Source organism: Lissotriton helveticus, chromosome 5_1, assembly GCF_964261635.1.
Source record: "Lissotriton helveticus chromosome 5_1, aLisHel1.1, whole genome shotgun sequence".
NCBI lineage: Eukaryota > Metazoa > Chordata > Amphibia > Caudata > Salamandridae > Lissotriton > Lissotriton helveticus.
The window spans coordinates 89,689,573-89,712,559 of record NC_136065.1 but is presented as its reverse complement, the minus strand read 5'-3'; the positions used below and the strand labels follow the sequence as shown (position 1 = coordinate 89,712,559).

General features: G+C 47.5%; 1 protein-coding gene across 1 annotated transcript in view; it reads left to right on the top strand.

The window, feature by feature from the left end:
* Positions 1 to 22,987, top strand: part of LOC144754192 (E3 ubiquitin-protein ligase TRIM39-like) — a 199,921-nt gene that overhangs the window by 16,317 nt on the left and 160,617 nt on the right. Inside the window, exon 2 of the mRNA XM_078641775.1 lies at positions 1,690 to 1,785. Coding sequence (XP_078497901.1) covers positions 1,780 to 1,785 — 6 coding nt within the window. The 5' untranslated portion in view covers positions 1,690 to 1,779. The remainder of the gene's footprint in view (positions 1 to 1,689; positions 1,786 to 22,987) is intronic.

Below are 22,987 nucleotides of genomic sequence, written 5' to 3'. Positions count from 1 at the left end.
ACAAGTGAGGGTCAAAGAGCTCATGTAAGAGATCTGCAACAAAGGCCTCCATTTTAGAAATGGCAGGGGTCTCCGGAATGCCCGTAATTCGGAGGTTATTCCTTCTAGACCGCGCCTCCAAATCGTCGTTCTTGGCCCTTATGATACCTAAAAACTTATCCATGTGCAACAATTGTTCCTTCATGGAATTCTGTGTGCCTATTTTCAAGTACGTCCAACCTAGTCTCGTGGGCAGACACCTGTGTCTTTACAGAATCCAACTGCGCGGTCATGGTGTCCAATTTTGTATCTATGCTCCGCAAGCTGGAGCGCATTTCCAGCATCAGGGTCCGCAAGTCTTCCCCCTGATCATCAGCCTCTGAGTCTCAATGAGCATCGCCCTGTGCGTCCGGGTTTGGGTCTGTGTGTCTTGTGGAGCGCTTATTCTCAAAGTTCAACTTAGGCTGTTTTGCATCCGGTTTACCCATTATGCCAGCAGCCAGCCGGCCACGCAGGGCTTACTGTCCTACACGTGTGTAATGGGCCTGCACGACGTCCCACAATCAGTTGCAAGCTTGTGGGCTATGTACAATTTCAATACTTTTCAGACTCTCGCTCCAGCAATATCCCCAACAACGACTGGTCAAGACCTTTTAGGGTCAGGCTTCAGTTGACCAACTGGTGTGGTCAATCAGGATGTAGCCGTGCCGCAACCCGTGCCAATGTCTATCGTGTTATGCTTCGCCTCCAGTACATGCAGTGGGGTATACTGGCTGTTATTCAATATCCAGGGACTTCAGTGGCCGCACAAATCAGCTTTTAGTGGCATTGCACTCCCCCCGCCTGCGTGTCTCGCTTCAATGGCGGATGAGTCACTCAGGCCACAGCAATTACAGGTGGTCTGCCAGGCAAAGCCCTTGGTGCAATGTAGCGGGGTCAGCAGCCCCTCGGGGTTAATGTATGAAATATGGCCCGATCTCCTGTGCTGGAACTGTACTCACCAGCAGCTCCCCTGCAAACGTATACCTTGTTCGAGCTTGTTGTGCGTGTATTGGGACACCACAACCCTACCAGCCGCCTCCTACCTCCTCACCACCAGGTTTCTGTGTTGGTGCACAAAATGGCGTTCTCGGCCTCCCGGATCGCGCCTCTCCGATCCCCGCAAAGAGGTCTCCGCATCCCGATGTAGCCTCGCAGATCTTCGTACCTTTGGAGGTGGTTGCCCAGTCCGGGTACAGCCTCCGATCACCAATCCAGCCCTCTGCCGCCGCTCGATCCACCCAGGGCCTAGTAGGCCTCAACAGCCGTGGGCTCGATTTACGAGGTAGCCCAGGCGCGGCAATGGGCGGGAGTCAGCAGGCCAACCGCGGCTCTGCGTGACGACTTGTATCTCCGACACGCGATGCACTTTGCTCCTGAAACCAGCAGTATGTAGGAGCGGGTTCCCCAGCAGCTCGAGAGGTTATTTCTGCGCTGCTACAGCTCCATGGGTGCAGGATAATGACAGGATATTCTCCCGGCCGGCAGAGCACACTTACAAAGCGGCCATTCCGTGGCTCGGCTAGCCACGCCCCCCAGTGCTCACAATATTAATGTATGAATGGTATATACATTCTGCACACATGAGGCAGGTACTGCAATGACTCTTTTTTGTAAGTAAGACCCCACTCTACAGATCTACAATTACTTCTTGCACTTTCATCCCTGCAGGTAAAACTTTAAGAGTGGCTGCATCGTCTGAAGAAAGAGGAGGAATATATTCTGGAGTCTAAAGCCAAGAAAGAGGAACAATGTAGAACCATGAGGGTGAGTGGCTGCAGTGTGTGCTGTGTTTCTGTGTGCCCATGTCGTTGTGTGTGCCTCTTAAAGTTCACGACACACAGAGGCTGATGAGTCGCCCTACAGACTGGGTCATGGTCCTCAACAAATAAATATACTTACTGGAGTCACTACACATGGATATTGGGCTGAAATCGGCCAAGAAGTTGTCCAAAAAAACATGAAATCAAGAATGGGAATTTGCTTAGTATCGTAACGGTAAGTCCCAATTCTATTAAAGACACGGAGGCAAGGATTATGCTTTATTCTCTCTTTGCTTTATTTTAACAAGTTTAAAAGCAGCCCAACAACTCAAACTTTATCAAAAAACAACAACTCCCATAAGTCCTAGGGAGATCCACAACAATGTAGTCCTTTCATAGTGTCCATTGATATCCATATAGTCCTTTCACACTGTCCTTGCTTCCTCTTTCTTCGCGCGAGTTACGCCAAAGTTTCCTCACTGGTCCGGTTTGGAACCGTCATCGCCTAGGAAAAATAGGGACAGCGAAAGGGTTGAACCAAAAAACTGATTGAAGATACAAAAGTCAACATTCTGACCTAGAGGAACTAAAACTCATTCCCAAATGGCAACTACCACAGTCAACAGTATTATTACAGCACTCATGAACGAGTTACTTACCACCATACGGTGAGGGCTCGCCCCAAGGCGCTCCGGGCAGGATAATCCTCGCCTACGTGTCCTTCATAGAATTGGAACTTACCATTACAATACTTGGTCAATTCCCATTCTATGTCAGAATCGGAGGCTCAGATTATGCTAGTTCAAACCTTACTTACCACTAACTGAGCCATTTCAACTACCGGTTTGAAGTAAAATCCCTTGAGGGGCCAGTCTGAGGACCAATCCACCAACCGCATTAAGTACTCTAGAAGTGCCCCCAAGGAAACCGCTTTAGAGGCCATGGCTCCTCTTGCCGAATGTGCGCCAAACTCTTTTGTGTCTATGCCCGTTTCCTGCATAACCCAACGCACCCACCTGGCAATGGTGGGGGAAGAAATAGCCTTGTGGGGCTTTTTTAGGGCAATGAGCAACTGGCGTTCGCCCGTAGGATGAAATTCTTGAGTCAGTTCTTCGTACACCTTGAGGCAGTCCACTACACACAGCTTTGGCACGTCCGAAAAAGCCAGATATGAAATCGTGCGAGTGAGGGATTTGGTGCGACGCTCCACCGTGAAAACCACCCCATCAAGGGAGAACACTCTTGCTGGAATATTCATGGCACATCAGACACTCTCCTGCAGGAGACCAAACAAAACAGCATCGCCAGCTTAGCTGAGAATTCTTTCGCTGAAAGGTAACTGTTCGGCTGCCAGGACAGAAAAAGATTCAGGACCAGGTTGACGTCCCACAGAGTAGAATAGCGTGGCTCCGGAGGTAAGGAGAGGGGAATGCCCTGCAAAAACTTGCAAACAAAAGGTTGTTCACCCACTGGAGCCCCGTCCACCGGGGCATGACTCACGGAGATCGCCGATCTAATCTCATTGATTGAACGGTACGCCAAGCCATCCGTAGCCAAATCAGCCAAGAAATTAAAATTTTTAACAACATCTGCAATCCAGGTTCCTCTGAAGACACCAACAAACCCATCTTGTCCAGGCGGAGCGATAACGCTTGGTAGTACTGTCTGCCCATTGACAAGAGACGCTCAGTCGGCTGCGATAGGCCAGGAAGTGACCAGCGTTGCCTAACCAGCGTTGCCTGAAAGTCGCCAGGCCATCAGTTGGAGGGAACCCTGAGCCGTGAGGTGATGGGGAACTTGGTCCGGATTCAGGAGCAGATGAGGAAACCAGAGGAGTTGGATTGGAGAATCCCAGGAAAGTTCCAATAGAACCGGAAGCCAGAGTTGCGATCTCCAAAACGGAGTCACCATGATCACCTCCGCCACCTGATGACAGGTCCGGGCCGCTGACCTCGTGAACATCGAAAACGGAGGGAAGGCATAACCGTCCTCCTGACTTCAATCATGAAGGAAGGCATCTGTGGCTGTTGCCAACGGATCCGGTCTCCACCTGAAAAATCTCAGCACTTGATGGTCGGGCGGGATGCAAAAAGGTAGGCTGAAACAGCCCCTACAGGTCCTCCAGCCACCTGAAGACCCGTGTGCCCAAATTCCATAGGATGAATAGATAAGATGTCTCAAGTACAATCTGCCACCTGGTTGGCTTACCCCAGAACCCAGAAGATACTCCGTTGTCACCGAGACGTGATGCGCTAGACAAAAGTCCCAGAAATCTTTTGCCAGAGCCCCTAGGTGGTTGGCATACCAAACCGCCAAAATGTTGTCCATTTTTAGAAGGACACACAACCTCGTCCCTGGTTCAACAACGGACAGCGATAGACACCGCCAGGAGCTCCAGACAGTTGATGTGAAGGGCTTGTTCGTCTAATGACCAGACTCCGCCAGTGGAGAATTCCCCGCAATGTGCGCCCCAGCCTGTCCTGCTGGCGTCGGACTCTATGACCAGATCCAAAGCGGAGCCGAAGATTGCTCGGCCATTTCAGGCCTCCATGTGAGCCAGCTACCACTCCATTTCTTCCCTTACTTCCGCATTGAGCGGCACTGACTAAGCGTAAGACAGACCCTTCCGAAGGTGGTAGGCCTTTAAACGTTGAAGGGCACAATAGTGAAGGGGGTCCCAGGAAAATTGCCTGGATGGAAGATGACAGGAGTCCCACCAGCCGGGCAATTTGCCTAAGCGGCGTGCGAGGTTTGGCATGGTCTGACGCAACTTCTGGCAAATCTTGGCCATCGTCCGCGACAGAAGGCTCAATGAAGAGTGGACCAAGTCCACGACGAACCCGAGGAAAGCCACTCTTTGGGAAGGAATGAGAACTGACTTGGGTTCGTTGATGACGCAACCCAGCCCCTGCAGAAGGTTTACCGCTTGTTGAAGTTGCATGGTTAAAATGTTGGGGCACTGCGCTATAAGGAGAATATCGTCCAAATAGATGATCATGCCAATGCCTTGCGCTCTGAGAAACTCCACCGCCGGGTGGAGCACCTTGGTAAAACACCATGGTGCCGAGGAAAGACCAACGGAAGGGAGGTAAACTCGTAGACCTGGTCCTTCCATCGTAACCGTGGAAATCGACGATTTGGGGGGTGTATCAGAACCACCATATAAGCGTCCTTTAGATCCAAACACACCATCCCATCTGAAGAAAGGAGAACATCCCAGAGAAGATGGATCCCCTCCATCTTGAAGTGGCAGTATACCAACCATCTGTTGAATTCACGGAGGTTGCCAACCGGCCGATGTCCGCCGTCGGGCTTGTCCACGAAAAAAATATTGCTGAAAAACCCGTTGCGATGCAGGACCGACTGACAAATGGCTCCCTTGCCCAGGAGCGTGGAGACCTCTTCATCCGTAAGGTCCGCATCGTGAACTAAGAAGCAAATCGGGAGAGTTTGGCACATCTGACGAGGATGGTCGTAGAAGTCTATGTGGAAACCTTGTATGGTTTGTAAGACAATGCGTCTGAGGTGATAGAAAGCCATGCCCCCAGAAAGCCTTCCAATCGACCCCCAATCAGCACTTGAGGGGAAGGCACCACACTTACTGGCAGAATTGCCATCTCCGGCATCGTTCTTGAAGCTTTCACGACCTCAAACCCCTGGCCCCTGGTGGGGTACAAATTGGTGTAGTTGGGTCTGGTATTATATTGTCCGCGCCCAGAGCCTTGTCCCTTCTGGGGATTTTGGAAACCCCGCCGGCGGAGCGGCCCCTGCCTTGGCCAGACCCGTGGAAAACCCGTTAGGTCTCCGAAAATGCCCCTCGTGCCACAGTCCCCGCCTCCGAGGAGGCCAAATCCCCAAGTTTGGGATCCATCTTGAACAATAATGAGCGCAGACACTCTATCGACAGGGCACAGTTGGCGTTACCCATGAAACAGATGGCCCGTTGAGCCCAATTGGACAGTACTTCGGGGGAAATTAAGGAACCCAAAATTTTCACCTCCTCTGCCATGTCCAAAATCTTGGCCATGGGACTGATGGAGTCAAGAAGCTTATCTTGACAGGAGCTCCAAGATCTGTCAATACCTTTACGTGGGTCCTTCATATATTTGGCTAAAAAGGTGGCCATTTTGGAGTCTATCTCCAGAGTACAAGCAACCTTGTCTTCCAGGGAAGGCCTCGGGCACTCAGCTTTTAAGCAGCCCCGGGCTTCCTTCTCAAGGGGTTTTCGAAGCCGGCCCCGACAAACTTACCCACCTTGGCCTGGGGTCTAAGCAGCTGAGCGCAGGTGTATGATCTGGTCCGGGTCTAGCATGCCAGAATCCTCCCCTTGGGCTGAGGTTGACGCAACCATAGGGTGCCAGGGCCATGAAGACCCTTCCTCATTGTTCGAATCCTCCGGAGAGTCCACGTCAGGCTCAGGGGAAGCCGGACCAGGAGCCTCTGGTGGGTCTGGAGCGGCCAAAGCCGCTGCAGGCGCAGGAATCCCTTTAGCCCAAAAAAGCGCTTTTAAAGTGCGTGAAAGCGTCCTTGTTCATCCCCTCAATACAGGGCTTTTTACTGGGGGGTGCTCGTCACTCCTGGGGAGGGGGGGAGGCGTGGTGGTAGGCAGATCAGCGCGGGCCTTTGCCATCTTAATGCACTCTTGGACAATCCTGTCCGAGAGGTGCCGCTCTATAGGTGGCATGACCTCATTCACTACCCTGTAAATAGATGTGTCCACAGCATCAAAAAACTCCTCATCCCACTGCATGCTACCCTGGCACTCCTCTTCCTCACAGGAACCATCCTGAAACTCCATGATATTTATTGAGCCCAGGTAGGGTAAATAAGTGCAAGCACGCTTAACCTATGTGGTAGCTGGTGAAACAAGCATTTGCAATGCAATAGGTCTCGCATTAGGAAAGTTTGAGCTATTGGTATTGTAAATGACACATTTTTTATTTATGTGTTGGTTTTGAAAATAGCGAAATTAATAGCTTTGTCATTTACAATGCCAATAGGTTTACCTTTCGCAAATGTGACACCTATAGCATTTGTAATGCAATATGTGTTGTATTTGCGTGACTTAGATGTATCGATATTACAAATAACAATGGCTTTTAATTTTTTTAAATAATTAATACTTAAATAAAAGTTATTGTAATTTATAATAGCTTAAACTTTTGTAAATACCTTTTGCGAAGATTATGTTCAGTGTATTTTATTGTGACGAAAATCCAAGAACAGAAGTGAAATATTAACATCTTTTTGTGACATTTGTAATAAAGCTTGAAACATTGAGAGAACATATTTGAACCAGTTGTTTTTGAATGGTTGCACAGATTGATGCTGTGGTGGCGCGGAGTGATGTGGTGGTGACGAGTGATGCTGTGGCGTTCAGTGATGCTGTGGTAGCGCATAGTGATGTTGTGGTAGCGCATAGTGATGTTGTGGTAGCGCATAGTGATGTTGTGGTGCCCCTGAGTGATGCGGTGATGGTGCTGTGGTGATGCGACAGATAGATAGAGTGAGGGCGATAGATAGAGGGAGGGCGATAGATAGATCGAGGGAGGCGATAGATAGATAGATAGAGGGAGGCGATAGATAGATAGATAGAGGGAGGCGATAGATAGATAGATAGATAGAGGGAGGCGATAGATAGATAGAGTGAGGGCGATAGATAGATAGAGTGAGGGCGATAGATAGATAGAGTGAGGGCGATAGATAGATAGAGTGAGGGCGATAGATAGATAGAATGAGGGCGATAGATGGATAGAGTGAGGGCGATAGATGGATAGAATGAGGGCGATAGATGGATAGAATGAGGGCGATGGATAGATAGAATGAGGGCGATGGATAGATAGAATGAGGGCGATAGATAGATAGAATGAGGGCGATAGATGGATAGAATGAGGGCGATAGATGGATAGAGTGAGGGCGATAGATGGATAGAGTGAGGGCGATAGATGGATAGAGTGAGGGCGATAGATGGATAGAGTGAGGGCGATAGATGGATAGAGTGAGGGCGATAGATGGATAGAATGAGGGCGATGGATAGATAGAATGAGGGCGATAGATAGAATGAGGGCGATAGATAGATAGAGGGAGGGCGATAGATAGATAGATAGAGGGAGGGTGATAGAGAGAGGGTGATAGATAGATAGAGGGAGATAGATAGATAGACAGATAGATAGATAGATAGATAGATAGATAGATAGATAGATAGATAGATAGTTAGATAGATAGAGGGAGGGCCATAGATAGATAGATAGATACCGTACAATCTATTCCATTTTCAAGGAAAAGAATCATGTCCGCATTAAGAGCGGGGCAAGAAGGGGAAGAAGGGGTACATAGATTAATATAAAACAGTAACATTAATATCCATCAATGGTAGGGGGAGAAAGAGGAACCCAGTTTTTGTCCCACTTAAAAAGCCCTCTACGGAGTACAAAGGGTCTAGACAGCAGTTTACTTAACAGGTCAAACGCACATATTTTTCTTCCTGCACTTGCCTGGGGCCTGGCTCAGTGTTTACACTATAAATAGTTAAGGGAGCCAGGCGACGGAGCTACACGTCACAAGGATAAGGAATGAAAGAATGGAGAGATACACCAGACAAAGTGGAGATAGGTGAAAGAATAAAGAGAAAATGCAGAGAATGGATAGATAAAAGGGAGAGGACAGATGAGGAATGTGCGGAGAGACGCAGGGGATAAGGGAAGGGAAGAAAGAGTTAAGAGAACAGAGAAATGCATAGAGATTAAGAGTGAAGAGCATATGAAAGAGTGGAGAAAAATAGGTAGTACAGAGAAAAGAAGAGGGTTCAGAGATGCAAGGGAGAATGGAAAGGTTCCGGAGCGAGATGTAGAGCCTAGAGAGCAGAGAAAGAGGAGTTGGTCCGGAGAGAAAGAACGAAAGACAAAGAAGAAAACCATAGGAGGAGAAATGTGTGAACTGTAAATAAAGATAAAAAGACTGAGGGGAGAATGGGAGCACGTAGAGAAGAGTGAAATGAAGGGATAGAAGAAAGGGGACAAAAAGGGCCTAACGTAATTTAGTAGAAAAAAAGAGAGAGAAGTGGTGAGCTAGACATAGTGCACAATGGAAATATCTGCGGAGACTGGATAGAAGGGAAAGTGGAGAGATACGTGTAGGAAAGGTGGGGCGGGGTGAATGAAGAAAAGCAGTGAGATACAGAGCCACCGTGAGGCAGGTAGAAGGAAGATATATATGGAAGTCTGGACAGATATGGCAGACAGAGGCAAGAGCAGGGGACAGTTAAGAGATAGAGGGGACAGAGCGAAAGGGACAAGAATTCGGTACTGCTGCGCAGTCACTCACAGTAAAGGTGAGGATTTCAGCAGACACAGGCAAAGGATCACACGCTCGGGTGAGAGGCTGACGAGATTCACAGCTCCTCCCAAGGTATCACTTGCACAAAGGAAGCCCTTATCTGCCAATAGTCCAATTTCATGCTGACAGGAAAGGGAAAACATCTCTCAACAAGCATTGGCAGCCGCAAAATTAACGTTAAAAAAATCCATTTGGCCTTTTCGAAAAGCTTCTCCTCGGCAACTTGTAGTAAAGGGTGACAGTAGCACTTTACACATATAATAGGTACACACTCGCAAATGACCACTCGATAGCAACCGCCTTCATCTGAAGAACATAAACTTAGTCAGACAAAGAGAATGTAACCTCACGCAAAAGAGCGAACGACGGTTATCGCCACCCAAACTGAGTCCGTACAAACAGCAGCACACAATTCACACCAACACTGAACACTGACACCAGATACGAGAAAACTCCACTAGAATAAAAAAATACATCACTGTACTTTTGATGGAGACTACCAAAAGCACATCCAAATATTCTAAATGCATGATACATACGTACTATATATATATGTACACTCCACTTTTAAAGGACATTGGACCGAGCACACAGAACACAGTTTAGAGCAGGAAATAGCCACAATCCACCTTTGAGGGAAACAAACGAACATTTAGCAATCACGCCACACTCTTGAAGAATATCCTCCCCCCCACATCTAACCCCGGGGCTGGTGGCTCAGTGGACTAATGCGTTCACTCTAGGGGACTGTTTGACCTTATGGTCGCAGGTTCAAATTCCGGCGGGTCCACTCAGCCTTTCATCATTCGGAGATCGATAAAATGAGTACCATTGAGTTGGGTAACAATAAGCATCTGTTATTCAGCACTAAGTTGCCCACGGGTGAACGTGCATTTTGTGATGTTATAAAGCAGTTTCCTCCACCTCTCAGTAAGACAGGAGCACTCCGACTACCAATATGGAGTGAGGAAATGATTTATGTGATATGGTATTCAGAACCTATAACTATTTAGCACCAGGTAGGTCAGCAAACAGTAGAATATGAAATTTTGGAACAGGGCCAATACAAACAAACAAAACCCGATGCATACTGGAACCTCGGTAAAGAGCAAATTGCTCTCATACAACACCCTCCATTCTTTCAAAGTGTCTGGAGTCAACACATTCGACGCCTTAGTGCTTATTCACTTAAGCAACACCTTGAAGAGTGCACAGGTGTTTGCAACCTCCGTGAAGGTCGATGCACCAACCAAGAAGCTTGTTAGGCAATGGATAGCAGCACCTTCAAACACCACTTTATATGCACTGTTCTGCATTCCTTTTCCCTGGTGGGTGCCTTTCCTGTCCTGGCTTCCCCGGCCAAGTTCCCTTTCCCGTATCTAGTGCACTCCTCCACCTCACCACCATGACACCACCGTTTCTGCTCCCGCTATAGATTTCTATCCTGGAAACATCGGCGCTGACATGGCGTGACCAGCACAGGTGTGAGATAGGAAACACGACGGGTAAACAGAGGTGTTACGGCAGCGCGGCCGCGCGCAGGCCGGAAACAAGGATCTTGTTCACAGACTTCAGCGTATTGGATCACGGCGCATGCGCAAGCACTGTGCTTTAAAGGGACAGCACACGGATGAGCTGCGCTTGCTAAATTATAGGTTTGTAAATAAAAGAGCACTATCTGTCCGCGCTTGCGCGGTCATTCTAGGCATGCTTCTGATCATCGGCTGACCACGCTCCACACGTCAATGGTTGTGCTTTTGGTCAGGTTGGTGCAACTGCGGGAATGCTAATGTAACAGGCTGAGGATCGCCGGGCGCGAAGCAGCGCGGTGGGAATGCACGTCGCCGTGAGCGTGCACAATGGATCGCCGGAAAAGTTAGCCGTCCTCCGAGTCTGCTTGCTGCAGACACTGACCCGCTGCAGAAGGAGAGGGAAACGCGGAAAGAGCCGGTGAGTGGGGGGTGGGGCAGAGAGGGAGGGTGTGTGTGTGTGTGTACGTGTGTGTGAACAGTGTGCTGCATGTGGCCATCTCTTGTCTGAATGCTGGTTTGCCTGCGGGACAGGAGATGTGCACGGCTCCGGGAGGCTGGGCATGCGCGTCCACGATGTGCAATCGGCGCTCGTGCCCAGGTCTATGTCCCTTGAGACCCAACTCGGCAGCAATAGGTCTCGAGCGAGACCTAAAAATTAATTTCCATTTTCTGCTGCTACACTCCAAGGAAGAACTACCCTTCGCTTTAATCTACAATTAATGTATTTTATTGGGCACCACTATGATTTTTCACCACAAAACACGTTTATCAAGTCTTGGCAAGGGCAAGTCATCACCACTAACTTAGCAGCAGTCAATAGTAGAAGCACTAGTAAATTCAGACCAAATAATTACAGACTACCAATTGCCACCAACCTTTACTCAGGCTCCTAAAGGCAACGATCCTTATGTTGCCCCAGGAATAGCACTTCACATACCTTGCTTCACCACAAGCTTGACTCAAACCTCAATGTCACCACAAGGGTCTAATCTTCAACTTGCTTTCTTTGGCCCGCCTAGTTCTTTCAAGTAGCTACATTTGTGAAATGCTTTGGCACTCTGTCAAATCCTACCCATGAACAAATTGAGAGAAGTGAAGAAATGTGGTGGACTCCGAGACAGTTGGCAGTGCAGGACATGTATGCAGACTTCGCTCAATGAGAAGAGGGCTAATGAAGTACCCGAACAGGGTGGGAAGAGAAGCTGCTAACATGGGGTACAACTAGACCCTTGAAACTTAGGGCAGATAAACACAGTAGACCTATGTGAATAGGTGAGTGTAGAATACAAGATTCAGCAAGAGGATGAAGAAGGGATATACAGACTAGACCGTAACAAGTGGCATGTATTAAGAAAAACAGAACTTCAGAGGGCTTTGTTATACTGAAGGCGCTCAAAGCAACTCACAGGCAGCACATCATATCAGCCAAACGCAAAGTACTAGACCATCACCACCAATTAAACCAGCAACAAAATGCTTTAAGACAATTTGCCACTCCATTAGCCCCCCTGCCAGGCTAGCCTATTCCTCACTCTATAGAAAGTCCAATGCCATCAACTTCATCTTTAATTGAAAAAAATACAGAAGATCCAACAGCACATTGACGATACCAAGCCTGCCTCATCTATCACCTTCACTCCTCTCAGTAGGATCAGCGATAGGCAACCTTAAAAAGCTTACCTCTCACACATCGGGCTGACACATTAGTACCTCAAAGCCATTTCCTAGGAAGATTGTCTTACCATTGTCTTTCATTGAAACACTGAGGCTGATCTTACCCCTACTTACCATTGTTAATGCCTCCCTCACTCAAGGCCTCTTTTCAGAAGCTTTCAAGAATTGCCAGATCGTTCCACTCCTAAGAACCCTACACCAGACTGATGACTTCATGAACTAAACACATATCACTCTACTACCGTTCATCAGCAAGATCACTGAAAAGCAGTCTATGGTAAACTCCAAGATCACAGCAATGCTAATAATCTCCGGCATGGCCTGCCAGTCTGGCTTCAGATCATGCGGCAGCACATGGACCGCTCCGTTACACATTGTAAACGATGCACTTTTGACCACAGATGAAGACGACCCCCCCCCCCATCTCCTCTTATTTCTTTAAGTTGCCTTCAACAGTCTAGCATCCCTCCCTCGAGTCACAAATGAGATTCATCATCAATGTCTTTTAATGCTTCTCCTCCAACTGACACCAGTTTCTTCATAAAGGCAGCTCTGGGTCCCAATAGACCCCCATCAGATGTAGAGTCCTACAGAGCTGCTTATTGTCTCCTGCCACCTTGAACCACCACATGAAGCCTCTTGGTGCTCTTCTCACAGATAAAACCAATCTGCTGATGAAACAACTATACATAAGTCTCCTCTGCTTTGGAGAGCCAATGAGTCAAATGCTGCTTGCACATCACCCAGACCTGCCTAACTGAAGCTCAACCCAACCAAGACAGAACGCCTGCTATTAGCTTAGAACAATAGTCAATATACAGTGCAAACCTGTCTGAATGATATGACACGGGACTGCTTCAAACCCAAACTCTCACTGAATCCCAAATCACTTTGATTCATTCTGAAAACCAACCTCTCCCTCGAGGAACATGTTACCAAAAAACACAAGGAAAGCCTGGTACCAGCTCTCCCTTCTAAAGAATATCAAACTGTATCCTCCAGAAAGTAACTTTAGAACTAATGTTCATGCCCTTGAAGTCTATTATCTGTATTTAAGAAGTGACATACTCCATAAAGTCCACATTTGTAAAGCGCACAATCACCCGTAAGGGTCTCTAGGCGCTGGGGGCCGTCGGGAAGATTAAGCGAGCTATTGCCCAGAGTCACATGGTGCTGGGCTAACCTGGCGCCGGAGCCGGGGATCGAACCATGGTCCCCAGATTCCAGCGTCAGTCGCCCTGGCCGCGGCGCCACACCTACTCCATGGCCTCACAGACTCTACACTGGCACCCTGTAGGGGCATCCTACATGCTTCAGCACATCGTATCCACGGCCTGACGAAATATGATCACATCACCCCAATCTGATGGAAGTGCTTTGTCTCACATTGCCAGCATACACCATCTTCAAGACCAGCTGCATCATTTGCAAATCTATCACAACCAGCACTCCTGCTTATCTTGAAGGTAAGCTCACCCTGTATATTGTTTTTCAGAATACCTGCATAATGTTGGAGTGGGAATTTAAGAGCTAAATATGTTCACTTTCAGAGTTCTGATGTGTGCAGAGCACCTCTCGGGAGCTGTAGATCACCAGGTAGTGATCACATAACTAGTTACAAGACCCTCCTAAAGAACCCTGTATTGGATTAGAGAAACCACGTTGCAGAGAAAGTGTTGCTCTACTACTTTAAACCATTGGTCTGAATTAGTGTGTTTTGGAATTCTTGTGTTTATTTTGATTTGTTTGCATCTTTCCCCAACGTAACATACTGACATATCCTGAAATGTGCAGTTCCGCCTGACGTAAGAGCTTTGAAAACTTGCCCACATTAATAACGAGGCAGCATAAAACACTTACATAACAGACTTAACAGGTCCGAGGGCAGAACTCTAGTTTGTTCTGCGTGTATTTGCTTTCACTTTAGCTGCATCTAAGATGACGAAATAATTTGCAAGGTGCATAAAGAGACCTGTCGCATAAGGGCAGTGCATGAATTCTGCTTAGGCGGTGAGGATGAAGTAAACATGCTTGCAGTGCAGGAATTCAAATACGGTGGAGGAGCGGCGGGCTGGCCCCACTGAAGCGGTAGAAAGATGTGAATCAGGTATAGAGGGGAAGGGCGGTCTCTGGAAGGATGAGGGAGTCATACGACTAGGATGGTGCAAGCCGGATGTATGACGTTATAACGCATACTATTACTCCGCAGACCATTACAATGCGACTTTTACTCCGCATACCGTTACAACGCATAGCGCCTTGGGGCGCTGGATAGTGGTAAGTATAATTTACTATTCTAACTCCAGTCCCCGTGGACCCTAGGGAAGGTGTTGGATAGTAAATTATACTTATTCCCTATCCTAGAGCGCCCCCCAGCGCAATGCGTTGTAATGGTATGCGGAGTAATGGTCGCGTTGTAATGGTAGTGCGGAGTAAAAGATCCGTTGTAACGGGTGTATACCGTGCAAGCCACGGAAGAAAGGATTGAATAACACTGAACTGCGAAAGGGCATACTGAAGCAGGAAAGTGCAGAGGATTACACAAGCACTACACAGTGGGACGGCTGGGGGCCCCATGGTGACTGCGGGCGAGGATTTCAGACTTACTAGTTGGGCACATTAAGAGGAGGGGGGGGTGGTGGTGGTGGTGGTGGGATTAGGCCGCAAATGGCGGGAAGTCGGCCTGAGCTCTGACAGGAATGTCACCCGGCAACAAGCCTTTCAGGCAGGAGCGCCGCATACCCCCGGCCTGAGGAGACCCACGCCTCAGGCCTCCGGTCTGAAGTGCGCGCCCTGCCTGAGGAGCGCCTGGTGCCCCCTGGCCTGAGGTGCACCTCCTTCCCCCCCCTGTACCCCGGCAGTTAGTTCATGCCCCGTCTGGCGCCCCCCACACCGGCCTGTGGCCCGAGTTACCTCAGACTCCGCTGAGGAGAGGCGCTCCCTTCCCCGGCACCTGTCACTTTCCTCCACCGGTGGCCTCCTCCCTTTCCCGGATCCCTGCCGCCCCGTTCTCCATGCGGCCACGCGCAGGCCGGAAACAGTTCACAGACTTCAGCGTAATGGATCACGGCGCATGCGCAAGCACTGTGCTTTAAAGGGACAGCACACGGATGAGCTGCGCTCGCTAAATTATAGGTTTGTAAAAAAAGAGCACTATCCGTCCGCGCTTGCGCGGTCATTCTAGGCATGCTTCTGATCATCGGCTGACCACGCTCCACACGTCAATGGTTGTGCTTTTTGGTCAGGTTGGTGCAACTGCGGGAATGCTAATGTAACAGGCTGAGGATCGCCGGGCGCGAAGCAGCAAGGTGGGAATGCACGTCGCCGTGAGCGTGCCCATCGGATCGCCGGAAAAGTTAGCCGACCTCCGAGTCTGCCTGCTGCAGACACTGACCCGCTGCAGAAGGAGAGGGAAACGCGGAAAGAGCCGGTGAGTGGGGGGTGAGAGGGGTGTGTGTGTGTGTGTGTACCTGTGTGTGTATGTATGTGTGAACAGTGTGCTGCACGTGGCCATCTCTTGTCTGAATGCTGGTTTGCCTGCGGGACAGGAGATGTGCACGGCTCCGGGAGGATGGGCATGCGCGTCCACGATGTGCAATCGGTGCTCGTGCACCAGTCGATCTCCCTTGAGACCCAACTCGACAGCAATAGGTCGAGAGAGCTCGACCTAAACAGGTGATGCTTTAGGGGAGACCAGAGGCCCACAGTCAGGTTTGCAAAATCCAGCGCACTGTAAAGCCCTCAGCTGAAACTGACAGGGCCCCGCGGCCCAGCCGTGCGCACCTAATAAGGATCACCCTCAAACTCTGTTTGCAAATAAATCGCCTTCAGGCGTCGTCGCGGGTTTCCCCCCCAATACGGACCTCCGCTGGGGTGTTACTTATACATAATGAGCAGGGAAGTACAGACCCGGATCACCGGGCATAACTGTGGCAGCAGGGGACAAGGCTCGATCATCGCGACTCCCTCCGCGCGGTCTGCTCGATCTGAAGAGACGCGCGTAGCAGGAGGAGCCGGAGGCAAGACGGAGCACTCAACCTAGCGGGCAATCAATGCACCTCACCAATAACGGTCTCGGCCGCATAAGGGACCAGAAGCACTCCAGCAGCTCAGGGAACCTGTGAAGAAAAATCGCAACAACGCGGGAACGTTTACTAATAAAGTTCACAAACCCAAAGCACAACAGGCAAGCACATATCTGCCAAGGTTTCAGATTGCTATGTGTGACATTTTCATAATTTCAGTGTAATTATGAGTGACATTCGACGACTATGAGTGACACTTTACCGCCACAAGCAAAATCAAGCAACGAAGACGAGGGAAACATAAATATCAGAAATTACACCCATTTGAGCATCAAGAAACTGTAAGATCATCTTAAATCACCTGCAAATCACCAAAAATGGGAGGGCGCTAACCAACTTGACACACAGAGAGTGTCCAGGCTCTTCTCTTGGGATCGGAGTGTCCCGAGACCAAGTCAGTCATCATGTGCAGGGCCTCTCTCGCGTGGTGGAGTCGACAACCAGCACAAACAACAGAATGTGAGAGAGGCTGGGCTGCAGGCTGAGACCCAAAAACGAACCTGAAGCAATTAACTACACCATCCCCAATTAAAAACCTTAAACAGTCCCAAATACAGAGAATGAAAAAACACCACTTAACTGGCTGCAAAGCAGCGAAGAAAGAGGAAGCAAGGACAGTGTGAAAGGACTATATGGCTATCAATGGACACTATGAAAAGACTACATTGTTTTGGATTCCCCTAGGACTCATGAGAGTTGTTGTTTTTTGATAAAGTTCGAGTTTTTTGGCTGATATTAAACTTGTTAAAATAAAGCAAAGAGAGAAAAAAGCATAATCTGAGCCTCCAGTCCTGGCATAGAATTACTCTTCTGACCTTAAGGTAGTACTTACATACTTTGATGTATGTTAGAGTATGTATGTACAGGTGTAGCATTATCTGGCTGTCAGTATGTACCAACGTGTGCATATTATTATTATTATTATGTAGGGCGCACAAATCATCCCCATGGGTATCTCTCGGATCTTCATATGTGTATGCATGCATGTTCACAATTAGGTGTACGTGTCTAAGTATGTAGTGAGCGTGCTGAGCGTCTGTTTTCCCAATATCCAAATTGAATGAATTCAAAGTTGGTTTTTGTACATATTTTCATACTTTATTATTATTTCACATGCTTCTCCACAAGTGACATATGTTTTACAATCTGATTTCCGATGGTATTAGTATTGAAAATAACACGTTTCACCCCATACAAGGTCTGTGAGGCGGGGCTTTTTCAAGGATTCTCTTAAGAATATAAATGCAAGGCATAAGTCCTATGTAGCGTCTTTTGTTACAAATCTGATGTAACGGTGAGATATTGTGCTCTCTGCAGTCCGCTGGAAGCTCCAACACTGTGTAGATGAGTTTTAACCCACGAATAGTTCATCTAAACCAAATGCCCTCTAATCTTAGCACGTTTCGGCACATGTACATTTCCTTCTTCAGGACATATTCTTTTCTAATTCTGGAAATTACATGGGCACAGCTCATCTTTAGCCACTGACCTTGGGCATTATCTGATCAATCCTCATTGCAAGGTTTTCCTGCAACAATCTCATTATTCGGTCATAGTTTGACCTGTAACATTTGATGCCTTCATTAAACTTCTCTTACAAGGATAGGCCTTGGCTGATTGGAATGTCCGAAGTTAACTAGTGCACTTAACCCATCCTCAGAATGGAAGAAAGGGCAGGCTTGTAACGTGGAAGCCCCTTCAGAAGTGGTGCACATTTACCACCACTGTGACACTGCCATTGGTTGCAATATTTAAGTAGTCAACAGGGGTGTCTATAGTGATAAAGTTAACAAGTGTGTCATTGTGATAAAAAATGTCATGGTATCTGCTAATCTCTCACACAATTTCCATGAAGTGTTTTTCCCAATGTACACCCCTTATTCTTTAATGGTTGTTACCTCAGTCTCCGCTGTAGCCGCTGATAGTATTCTCATCCGAGTGCCCTTTCATTGCTGTAAAACACTGTGCACGAGATCACAGCTCTATGCACGAGGCTCAGGGTTTCAACACTGCCAGACCACGAACAGGGGGTGGAGGGACACAGGTCAGAGAGGGGCTAAGACCCTGTTGGTTGAGGTTGTTTGGCTCTAGTGCCCTGAGGTCTGTACTACAAGGCTCAGAAACTTGCCAAAGACATCCCTTTCTGCACTGGACTCACAGGATAGCGAGGTTGAGCAGTCAAATGCTTCTGATGGAGGTGGAGGACGGGCAATCGCTCAGAACTCAACAGTCAACCAACAGACACAATAATGTTATGCCTAGCCCAGTTCTTATTTTTAGTGAGAAAGAAAAACTTTTAAGCTCACAACAAAATAAATGCTACCCAGTTCAATAAAGGTACAATTACAGGGTTGCACTGTATGATCCCTAGAATAGCGCAGTAGATCTCTGGTGGCGGTACCCCCAGTAGGATTTCTAAAGACTCTGCTCCCATGTATGTCGGTATGTAACCTTTACCACGCATTTTTTACCACGCAATACCATTACCACGCATTTTTTACAACGCAAAAACTTTTACAACGCATACTTTTACAATGGATACTATTACAACGCAAGTACTATTACAACGCATGTACGTTTACAACGCATTTCGTAAAATAAAGGGGTATTTTTAGGGTTCAGGGCTAGGTTTGGGTTTTTGGGTAAAGGGGTATTTTTAGGGTTCAGGGTTAGGTTTGGGTTTTTGAGTAAAAGGGTATTTTTAGGGTTCAGGGCTAGGTTTGGGTTTTTGAGTAAAAGGGTATTTTTAGGGTTCAGGGCTAGGTTTGGGTTTTTGGGTAAAGGGGTATTTTTAGGGTTCAGGGCTAGGTTTGGGTTTTTGAGTAAAAGGGTATTTTTAGGGTTCAGGGCTACGTTTGGGTTTTTGAGTAAAAGGGTATTTTTAGGGTTCAGGGCTAGGTTTGGGTTTTTGGGTAAAGGGGTATTTTTAGGGTTCAGGGCTAGGTTTGGGTTTTTGGGTAAAGGGGTATTTTTAGGGTTCAGGGTTAGGTTTGGGTTTTTGGGTAAAGGGGTATTTTTAGGGTTCAGGGCTAGGTTTGGGTTTTTGGGTAAAGGGGTATTTTTAGGGTTCAGGGCTAGGTTTGGGTTTTTGGGTAAAGGGGTATTTTTAGGGTTCAGGGCTAGGTTTGGGTTTTTGGGTAAAGGGGTATTTTTCGGGTTCAGGGCTAGGTTTGGGTTTTTGGGTAAAGGGGTATTTTTAGGGTTCAGGGCTAGGTTTGGGTTTTTGGGTAAAGGGGTATTTTTAGGGTTCAGGGCTAGGTTTGGGTTTCTGGGTAAAGGGTATTTTTATGGTTCAGGGCTAGGTTTGGGTTTTTGGGTAAAGGGGTATTTTTAGGGTTCAGGGCTAGGTTTGGGTTTTTGGGTAAAAGGGTATTTTTAGGGTTCAGGGCTAGGTTTGGGTTTTTGGGTAAAGGGGTATTTTTAGGGTTCAGGGCTAGGTTTGGGTTTTTGGGTAAAGGGTATTTTTAGGGTTCAGGGCTAGGTTTGGGTTTTTGGGTAAAGGGGTATTTTTAGGGTTTAGGGCTAGGTTTGGGTTTTTGAGTAAAAGGGTATTTTTAGGGTTCAGGGCTATGTTTGGGTTTTTGGGTAAAGGGGTATTTTTAGGGTTCAGGGCTAGGTTTGGGTTTTTGGGTAAAAGGGTATTTTTAGGGTTCAGGGATAGGTTTGGGTTTAAAATAAAATTAAATGAAAATTAAATTAAATTATAATAATTTAAATTACTTACATTTAATTTTTTTTTATATACTTACCAATACTTACGTTGTAATGGTATGCGTTGTAAAGGTATCTGCGTTGTAAAAAAATGCGTGGTAATGGTACTCCGTTGTAATGGATCTTGCTTTGTAAAAAATGCGTGGTAAAAGTATGCGTGCTAAAAGTATGCGTTCTAACGTCATACATCCCCCCACTGTCTACTGTAGATCAGTTCTGTGGCTTTTGCCTCAAATGATTCACATGGGCAAAAACTGTATTACTCAGACTACAGGTTTCTGTGCCCTGCGATACCTCCTCGGTGGTGGCCTGCTCGCAGTACCTGTTTCTGTAGCAGAAGATTCAGTTGTGCTAAGTTGTAGAACAGCCTCATTCAATTCAAGGACCGCTAGCGCTAATCAGATTGTCAGGTCTCCACTGCACCACTCGTCTTTGACAGTTCTCACTTCCAGGCCAGTTGCATATAGTTGTTCGGTGATAGCCGTTGCAACCGCAGGGTTGGGTCTTCAGCGAATGGCCGTCATTGACAGTTGCAGCCTCTCAGGCTGGATCAGTGATTGTTGATGGTGGGTCTTCGAAGCGCAGGTCTGATGTCAGGCACCAATGAAACAATCTTGATTCTCCCTTGAATGGTTTGATACAGCTCACTATGAGAACTGCTCGGTGAGAACCCACAACACAAAACGCTCTAGTCCTCTGTCCGACCAGCTGTCAACTTTCTCTGGGGGTTTCTCATTCCGGAAATATGCTGGGCTTCTCTCTTGGACAGACTGTACTCTTTCATCATGTGACACTCCCCTTCCTTCTCTCACCAGACAGGCTTCTAGGTGCTAGGCAGACCCATGGCTCTTCCAGCAAGTAGTGCAAACTTCAGGAGAAGTTTCCTCAACTCTGGGAGACTGTCCATTATGCAGACACCAGCCTGGTCACAGCGATCCGAGTACCGTACAAAACACTCCCGTCCTTGGTCAAGAAGAACTTGGAATTCAAACAAAGTGGGGTGATTTTGGTCCCACTTTATTGTACTTATTTTGCAGACAGGGGAGCCAGATCCACCCTCTAACCCAGAAGCATCCAAAACAGGGGCACAATGAAGTGTGAGATCTCTTCACCTGACTGTCATCAGCCTTCCTGAACGAGTAATGAGGGAGAGATTAAAGGACAGATTCTGCCTAGAAATAACTGTCCAAATAACAGAAACTGCTTACCCACCCATCACCAATACCATCTACTAAATGGCAATGTGCAGGAAAACCTAATTAGTAGCGCTTTGTTGACATGGACTTAAACTAAATTTTCAGAAGGAGTCCTGTCCTATCCTCACTCACTTTAGTTTCTGAATCTCCACCCTCAAGCCACAGGCATCCATCCTGTGCCAGTGGTATCCAAAATGGATGCTACTGGCACCAATACTCAGATGCCTGCCATACACAGATTGCCAGTGCCACACATGTAGTACGCATCCACTGGACCTACATGTACTGGACATGCACACGAAAGGTTAGCGCAATGGTCCGGTGCTCTCACCAAAGCAGTACAGGAGACTGTACTCTCACCGGACACAGGAAAGAGGTCTGGTCATAACTAATGATCCACAGAACTTGGTACACTGTCACCGCCACTTTAGTTGCTTTATTCAGGACATAGGAAGTATTGTGATATTGGTTATAAGACCATCCTTGGCGCACCTCTCCAGGTCACCAAACAGGTTCTAAAAGTTGCATTACCAAGGATAGGCCTAGGCCTCTGTGCACACATTATAGTACCATGATTACACCGCCACACAAGAGGTCAGATGACCAGTTTCACATACAGTCAGGCACTCAGTGTGGCCATACATGATGTTTACCATCCTGAAGATATTCCCAACCCAACATACCCTGTTGCACAGTTCACTGACTACCTTTTGTACGCTTACCCTTTTTCAGATCATTAGTTACCCAATCACACTTTGGGATGCAGATTGTCAACAGGTCCCCAAAACTAGGAACCCTGTCCAGAAGAAGACTATAAGTCCACAAAGGATAGAAACACACTGTTTTGACATTTTTAAGAGAAATTTGAATTCAAATTTAACTATAAAAGGGGTTTCCTTTAAATCATTCTAAACAGACAATAAATAAGCCCCACATTTAAGAATAAATCCAAAACCAATTTGTAAAAATAACATGTATATTGTTATATTTTAGACACCAAGAACTTTGTTCTACAGTAAGTACTTCTTTTTATATCGCTTTTTCAAAGATATCAATATTATTCACATTTGTGCGTAGTTACCCACCATAGAAATATATAGGGAAAAAGAATATAAAAACATATAAAATCAAGCAGTTGGATCTCGGGGTTCTCCATCGGGATTTAAGGTAGAAGCAAGTGGAGGAGTGTGGCTCAGTGGAGGAGTGTGGCTCACTGATTAGAGCGGCAGACTCTGATGCAGATGTCTGGCCCGGGACCAGGGTTCAATTCCCGACGCGGCAGGGTCCTGAGCCCAAAATGTCCACGGACTTGATAATTCTCGCCTCGGTGCCTTTTCTAATCATGGGGTCCCACGCTGCAACTCTGGGCAATAGTTGCTTAATCTCCACTACGGCGGCCCACCCCGCTGAGGGATGCCTGGCTTTCACCCTGGGGATACCCAGTAGGGGTTATCTCACAGGGAAAAAGCCAGGACGGGTTCCCAAGGCAAGCGCCTTGATGCCTTCGGGTGATACGTGCGCTATATAAGGCGCAATACATTTACATACATACATACATACATACAAGTCCAGGTCCAATGTTACAGCAGCAGGTCGCCGAGAATATCCCGGATTCAGCCGGGAGCAGGGTGCTGAGGTTGTTGGTAGAAGGCACTCTACAGAGGAGGTCCACC